This window comes from Leptonychotes weddellii, chromosome 1 (assembly GCF_054177405.1).
Source record: "Leptonychotes weddellii isolate Sample4059 chromosome 1, ASM5417740v2, whole genome shotgun sequence".
Classification (NCBI taxonomy): Eukaryota; Metazoa; Chordata; class Mammalia; order Carnivora; family Phocidae; genus Leptonychotes; species Leptonychotes weddellii.
In genome coordinates, this window is record NC_138369.1 from 16,693,397 (window position 1) to 16,701,727 (window position 8,331).

Genomic DNA, 8,331 nt, shown 5'->3' on the forward strand with positions numbered 1-8,331 from the left:
TCATAGATGCTAAGCTGTCGGATGCCATTAACCCCGCCAACCAATGCCTTGTTCCTTACTGCAGTATTATAGTCACTACTGTCCAGTACCTGTCTTCCGCACTGCACAAGAATTTCACAGAAACAGACTTTGACTTTAAGGTAGGAGCTCCTGAAATCCATCACTGTCTTTGTAATACACTAGAAAGCCAAAAAACAAGCTCACTGTTTTGTTTCTGGGGTTTTTTGTTTTGTTTTGTTTACTAAAAACAACCATTTTATTTTGCTCACAATTTTTCAGGTCAGGAATTAGAGAAGGACTCAGCTAGGTATCAGATGGGCGGCTGGGAGCTGGGGCAAGCTCACTGGTTTTTGCTTTATTAATATGTTCATAGTATTGAACCACTTCCAAGTTTGATAGTGACTAGGATATAACCTAAGAGCGCCCCTGTTGGAGGTGCTGGGAGCCAGACATCCGGGAGTAGGCTTTCTAGGCCAGAATCAACACTTTGGGTTTCAAGGAGTCAAGAAAGGAAAAAAAAAAAAAAAAGTTCTGTTTGCAAAGATACTTAAAAAGGAAAAAAAATCAAGATCTTAAAATTGTGAAATGAATTCTGTGCTACATCCATATATTTAGAATCTCTCTGCAGGGTTAAGGACTCAGGCTGTCACATGTTTTCTCTTTCTCTGTCTCTCTAGGTGTGGAATTCTTATTTTAGCCTGGCAGTTCTGTTCATAAATCAGCCAAGCCTTCAGCTAGAAATCATCACTTCAGCCAAGAGGAAGAAGATTCTAGATAAGTAAGACATATGTCTCTTCTTCACCTCCCTACCACATGCCCAGATGGGGTTATGTTTCAGTGAGAGGCTCCTCAGAAGTCCACAAGGTTCTCACTGAGTAGCTTCCCAAGGAGCCAAGTATGAGAGTTCAGTTGAGAGCCAAATGGCTTAGTTTGGGGGGAAGCATTAGAAACAGAGCTGAAGGGCTAACCTTACTGGGTTTGTAGCCCTGCCTTCCTGAACTTTCTCCCACTGAAAGCTGACTTCTGTGTTACTATTTCTAGGTATGGGGACATGCGTGTGATGATGGCTTATGAACTGTTCAGCATGTGGCAGAATTTGGGTAGGTCTTTTCTCCCTATCTTTCCCTTCCACATACTGCAAAGCCAAATAAAAAGTGACAAGACTAATAACTTCTCCTAGGTTTTATGGATGTTAATTCAGACCCAAGAGACCTTTACATATCTTTAACGTAACACCTCAGCCAGCTGGTACAGCACATGTGCACAGAACTCTTGGCAGGGAGACAGGCTGAGAAGCAAGACCCCAGTAACACATATGCACACTCCCTTTTTTGAGAACTAAAGTCAAAAGGAGAATATAAAGGCTCTAGGAGTTCTTCCCAGCTTAAGAACTCATGCCGGTAAGATCTTCTGTGCTCTTCATGTCCCAATGCAGATGTTGCAGGTTCAGAAGCATAGATCTTTTTTTAATTTTAATTCCAATATAGTTATCATACAGTGTTATATTAGTTTCAAGTGTACAATATAGTGATTCAGCAATTCTATACATTATTCAGTGTTCATCGTGGTAAGTGTACAGAAGCAGAGAATTTGGAGATATTCAGCACATGAGCGATATTTTCATAAATATTGGAACACTTTTTGGGTCTCTGGTATTCAGACCACGCAGATCAGGTTTCTCACACCAAATGCATGAGGACTGCATGCAAGAAGGGAAGTACAGCCCCTAGGTGAAATTGATTTTAGCTCTCTTTCATTCAGCAGCTTCTCTAACATCCAGTGCTTTTGATCTGAAATTGTCCCGAGTGCTTGGTAGAATCCTTGGATTGCCCTGGTGACTAGGAGAGTCATCCTTTGGTACTATAGGCTTCTAAGTGGCCTCTCAGGATGCTAGAAAAGCCGTTACTCTTTCTAGCTATTACTCTTTTCAACTGAGCTCATGACTCTGAGGCCTTAGGAATGATGGTTATAAAATCTTAGAGTCCTCCATTAACCATCTCAATCACTAACCCTGGAAGCAGCAGACAAGGTATGAGGTATTCCTGCCAGTGAACACTAGGGCTTCTCTCCATGAGTAGGGATACATTTTACCAAGCAGGCTTTCCAGCTTCAGTACTCCTACACCCTGCAACCAGCATAGTCAGGGTATAGATTTTAACCCTAAACCCTAAACTGAAATTCCCAAGAACACAAGGTACTTATAAACTGTACCAAATACCAAGATTGGAATATGTAGAGTCAGCCTCAGGGCTAACATTTGCTTTCACGATGGAAGAAATAAAAAAGATGCCGAGTTTGCCTGATAAAGCCATTCCTGCCTCTTTTTTTTTTTTTTTTTGTGGAAATGGCATTTTCTAGTCCTCAAGAACTGACTTTACTTGGCTGTAGCAGTCATTACACAGGCCCATACTTTTTCTCCTTTATAGTCTCCGAAGGACTGAAAGCAGATCTCTAAAAGATGGCTCACTCCGTTTCACCACTGCAAGGAAAAGTTCTGTCCCACAGTCCTCAGGACTGGTCCTGCCTTCTGGGAACATGCCCCATATCGCAGGCCAGTCACAGGGAAACCTGCACCACCCGCTTGCCATGGCCTCATGAGAACGTTGGAGGATGTGCTGAGCTGGTCTGAGTAGATGTAGTGCCGCCATCAGAAGGGCAATGTGAAGACAAGGGGCAGGGATGGGGAGGAGTACAGACAGAGTCCCCAAACCATTCTGTCCTAGAAGGGCTGTGCAGAAGGCTCCTGCTAACTCAGGAGGAGGCCTCTTGGGCACACATGAGCACAGGCAGTGAAGAGGCTCATGAACTTCAGGCCTCTAGCTGCTGGACCAGGGGCTGTGAACATCTTACCACTTAAATTCCTCTGGGCTAGAGGTAGAAACCCCAGGGATAAGGCATTGTGTTTAAGCAGAAATATATGGATTTTCCTTGCTAAATCAACACTGAACAGGACAATCTGAACTTATCATAGGGTTACTCAGAAATCCTATTCTGTCTAAAGTAGTAAACTCTGTTCCTTGACTTCGGAATGATTTTCAGGTAGTTTGCTGCACCTCCCATAAATTCTTTGAAAAGGTAGTTTTTGCCTGTTGAACATTTGTTTTAGCTGGGCTGGGCCAGTTTCATCTATGAACTCTAAAAAGCCAAGAAAAAGAGTATCTCAGAAAGCCATAGTGGAGAGCTTGCTTTGTTCTCAGTTGCTTCCAGGGCATTTGAAAGTATGTACTGTGGCCCCACATGGGAAGCTTCCATAGAAGGAGCTAAAAAAGCATAAATTAATATCTATTGGGTTTTGTTGTTCAGGTGAACATAAGATCCACTTTATTCCGGGAATGATTGGTCCTTTTCTGGGTGTGACACTGGTCCCACAGCCGGAAGTGCGGAATATCATGATTCCCATCTTTCATGACATGATGGACTGGGAGCAGAGGAAAAATGGCAACTTCAAACAGGTAAGACAACACCTGGCAGTGTTCAGGGTGCTCTCCTCTGGATGGACCCCTTCTGCCCAGGCAGCTGATCCAAATGGCCAGACTGTGGCTCCAGTGGGAATGGGCTGTAGCTTGGCCATCTTGAATCCTGTTCAAGGGTTTTCCCTTACTTGCCAGCCAGAATTGATTTGTAGATTTTCTTTATGAAGTTAGAGGTCAGAAAAGAATCAGAGGAAAGGAATGGAACATCTTAGAAAGAACTTTCTGTTCGAGGAAAGAATGGCTTGAGACTATAACCTCCCAGCTTCATTCAGGAGAGGGCCCTAGGAGCATATTGCCCTTCCTCTCTGGTGTGTGGTCCAGGCATTTCTAGGACTAGAACCAAGACCAGATGACTTCTCATGGCTCAGGGTAGCCCAGAATTTCACAGACTCCTGCATGGAGGGGTGGGTCCAGGAGATATAAGCCTTTAGCTTTTGACTAAATAGCTTCAAGCTGTGCCTCTGTGCAAATCTTCTGCTACTTCTAAGGTAGAGGAGATGACCCCTGCCTTTCTATGTGTAGCTCCAGAGAACAGGACTAGGATCAATAGGGATCAATAGGGATCAGGTGATTTTAGCTAGTAAAAGAAATTACTTGCTAGCAATAGGAACTGTCCAATGTAGCTGGCCTGCTTTAGGGGATGGGGAGTTCCTCTTTACTGGTGATTCTCAGACACTTCCAGGAGGCCTCTAGGAAATTTCTGTACTGGGTTGGGGACTGTACCAGTTCCCCACTAAGCTCCCTCCCAACCCTGTGACTCTGGGATGAGCCAGTGATCTTAAAGTGAGTGACTATAACAGTGAGGAGCAGACCGGGCAAACAGTAATTCTTAAATTATTATTTATTTATTTTTAAATTTATAGAGTAAAATTCATTCTTTGTGATTTATAGTTCTGTAAATTTTGGCAAACACATAGTCATGTAACCACCACTGTTCTAAATTCCTAAAAATTCCATCTTGCTACCTTTTTGTAGTCAAACTTTCCCCCATCTTTAACCTATGGCAACCATTGATCTATTCTCCACCACTGTAGGTGGGCCTTTTCCAGAATGTTATGTGCATGGAATCATGTAGACTGTAGCCTGTTGAGACTGGCTTCTCTCACTCAGCATGCCATCGAGAGATTCATCCATGCTGTTGCATGTGTCAGTTTTTCTATGGCTGAGTAGTATTCCATTGCAGTTTATTCACCATTTGAAAGACATTTGCATTATTTCCACTTTTTGTTGATTATGAATAAAGCTGCTAACAAACATTTCTTTACAGATTTTTGTATGAATATAAACTTTCATTTTTCTTAGGTAACTATCTAGGAATAGGATTGCTGGATATCGTGGTAAATGTATGTTTAACTTTCTAAGGTGCTATCAAATTTTATTCCAAAGTGGCAATACCATTTTGAAGTCCCAGCAGCATTGTATGAGAGTTATAGTTGATCCATATACTCACCAGAATTCGATATCATCTCTTTACGTGTTTATTTTAGCCATTCTTTTTTTTTTTTAAGATTTATTTATTTATTTGAGAGAGAGAAAGAGAGAGAGAGGGAAAGCACAAGTGGGAAGAGAGGCAGAGGGAGAGGGGGAGAGAGTGAATCCTCAAGCAGACTCCCTGATGAGTGCAGAGCCTGACGCAGGGCTCAATCCCAGGACCCGGAGATCATGACCTGAGCTGAAACCCAGAGTTAACCAACTGAGCCACCCAGGTGCCCCTATTTTAGCCATTCTAATAGGTATATAGTTGTATATCACGGTAATTTTAATTTCCATTTCTTTAATGATTAATGATGTTGAGCATCTTCTAATGTGTTTGTTTACCATCTTTATATCTTCTTTGGTGAAATGATTATGCAAAACTTGTGTTCATTTTTAATTGAGTTATGTTTTCTTATTGTTGAGTTTTGAGGGTTCTTTATATATTCTGGATGTCAGTCCTTTGTTGAATATATGATTTACAAATATTTCCTCCCAGTCCTTAGCTTGTCTTCTCATTTACCACAAGCAGTGTCTTTCACAGAACAAAAATTTTTAATTCTTATGCAGTCCAGTTTCTATAGATCATGGGATCTATATCTGGGATTGGGGTCATATCTGAGAACTCTTTGCCTAACCCAGGACCACAAAATTTTTTCTCCTGTGTTTCTTCTAGAGGTTTTATAATTTTATATTTAGATTTATTAGCTATTTTGAGGTAACATTTGTATAAGAAGTGAAGTATGGGTCGAGACTTTTTTTTTTCTTTTTCCCACATGGTTGTCCAACACCTTTTGTTGAAAAAAATATTATTTTTGTCAAAAATCAGTTCACCGTATGTGTTAGGTTCACTTTCTGGACTCACTAGTCTTTCCATCTATGTCTTATCTCTTACCATTACCACACTGTTTTGATTATGGTAATTTTATAGTTAGTCTTAAAATCAAGGGGTGTGAATCTCCAAATTTGTTCTTCTTTTCCCCAATATTGTCTTAGCTATTCTAGTTCCTTTTTCTGTTAAGTCTCAGAATTAGCATGTCAATATCTGCAGAAATTCCTGCTGGGATTTTGATTGAGATTGCTTTGTATTTTATAGATCACATTGGAAAGAATTGATATCTTAGTAATGCTTAATACTTCTAGTCCATGAAGGCAATGTGTCTCTCCATTTTTTTAGGTATTCTTTTATTTCTTTCATTAGTGTTTTATAGTTTCCGCATATAGATCTTGTACATGTTGTTAGATTTATATGTATTTCCTATTTTTTGGTGCTGTTATAAATTATTCTGATTTTTAAATTTTATTTTTTAGTTGTTTGTTGCTAGTACATAGAAATACAATTGTTTTGTATACTAATATTATTTTCTACACCCTTGCCAAACTCACTTATTAGTTCCAGAAGGTTTTGGAGATTCCCTGGGATTATCTATTTAAATAATCCTATCACCTTCAAACAGAGACAGTTTTATTTCTTCCTTTCTAATCTGTATGTCCCTTCTTTCCTTTCCTTTCCTTTCCTTTTTTTTAGAGAGAGAGTGTATGTGCAGGTGCAAGTAGTGGGGGCAGAGGGAGAGGGAGAGAGAATCTTAAACAGGCTCCACACCCAGTGCAGAGCCCAATGCAAGGCTGAATCTCACAACTCTGAGATCATGACCTGAGCCGAAATCAAGAGTCAGATACTTAACCGAAGGAGCCACCCAGGCGCTCCTTTTTTTTTTTTTTTTTTTTTTCTTACCTTATTGCACTGTCTAGGACCTCTGGTCTGGTGTTAAATAAGAGTGATGAGAGTGGACATCCTTGCTTTCCTCTTAATCTTCAGGGAGAGCATTTGGTGTTTCACAATTAAGTATGATGCTAGCTCTAGGTTTTTTATAGATGTTCTTTATCATGGGTAAATAGAGTTTAACATAAGAATCCTTTTTTGGAGTGTGCAGCTCTAATGCCTTTATTTCTTTGGGAAATAATAACTTTAAACAGAAAAGAACTGTTGCTTTTCTGTGTTGTCACAGCCTAATTGTACAAAATTCACAACTGCCTGATGAGAGAACCTAGTTACCAGAAAGTAGATGGCATTGCAGAACTACACCATGGGTCATCTGAGTCTGTTAAAAGAGGGGGTAGGCCATTACTACTACTGAATAAAGAAGGTTACCTTTGTGGAACACTAACTTGGAACTCATTTGTCTCACACTTTAAGACTCAGCTGTTAAGCTGTGTTCTTTCCCTCATTAAGACTGCGGTGGGGCGCCTGAGTGATTCAGTCGGTTAAAAGTCTGACTCTTGATTTCAGCTCAGGTCATGATCTCAGGGTTGTGAGATTGAGCCCCATGTCGGACTACGTGCTGGGTGTGGAGCCTGCTTAAGATTCTCTCTCTCCAGGGGCGCCTGGGTGGCTAGGTTGTTAAGCGGCTGCCTTCAGCTCAGGTCACGATCTCAGGGTCCTGGAATCAAGCCCCACATTGGGCTCCCTGCTCAGCAGGGAATCTGCTTCTCCCTCTCCCTCTGCCCCTTCTCCTGCTAGTGCTCTCCCCCGCCAAATAAATAAATAAAATCTTTAAAAAAAAAAAAAAGGATTCAAGGATTCTCTCTCCCTCTCCTTCTGCCCCTCCCCCTCCCCCCAAAAAGACTATTGTGAATAATTGGTATCTAGCAAGTATGTAAACCTTGTTATCCCTGGTTAGAAAAATCTTGCTGCTGCTTCCCTATCAGATATTTTAAAAGAGTGGTCTACTCTTTGCATTCCCCCCTTTCCACTTCCCACCCTCCTATCCATCCAGTCTAGTGTGTATTGCGTACCCACTTCTGTTGAAGCTGCTCTCTTCAAGATCACCCATAACCTTCTAATCACCAAAATTCAATGACATTTTTGTCTTGATTCCAATTGTGCTTTCCACAGCTTTGGCTCTGTTAACTATTCCCGTACTTCCCACCTACTAACACTATTTCTTCTAATTATAAAAACAGTAGTTATTTAATGTAGAAAAATTAAAATTATACTAAGCTATAATGAAAAAAATTTTTTTAATTTAATTTTATTTTACTATGTTATGTTAGTCACCGTACAGTACATCATTAGTTTTTGATGTAGTGTTCCATGATTCATTGCTTTCATATAACACCCAGTGCTCTATGCAATATGTGCCCTCCTTAATACCCATCACTGGGCAAACCCATCCCCCCTCCCACCTCCCCTCTAAAACCCTCAGTTTGTTTCTCGGAGGCCATAGTCTCTCATGATTCACCTCCCCCTCCAATTCCCTCCCTTCATTTTTCCCTTCCTTCTCCTAATGTCCTCCATGCTATTCCTTATGTTCCACAAATAAGTGAAACCATATGATAATTGACTTTCTGTGCTTGACTTATTTCACTTAGCATAATCTCCTCC

General features: G+C 40.8%; 1 protein-coding gene across 1 annotated transcript in view; it reads left to right on the forward strand.

The window, feature by feature from the left end:
• The window catches only part of DOCK3 (dedicator of cytokinesis 3), a 162,015-nt gene that overhangs the window by 108,341 nt on the left and 45,343 nt on the right, over positions 1-8,331 (forward strand). Inside the window, exons 22-25 of the mRNA XM_081818562.1 lie at positions 65-140; positions 678-778; positions 1,042-1,100; positions 3,304-3,452. Coding sequence (XP_081674688.1) covers positions 65-140; positions 678-778; positions 1,042-1,100; positions 3,304-3,452 — 385 coding nt within the window. The remainder of the gene's footprint in view (positions 1-64; positions 141-677; positions 779-1,041; positions 1,101-3,303; positions 3,453-8,331) is intronic.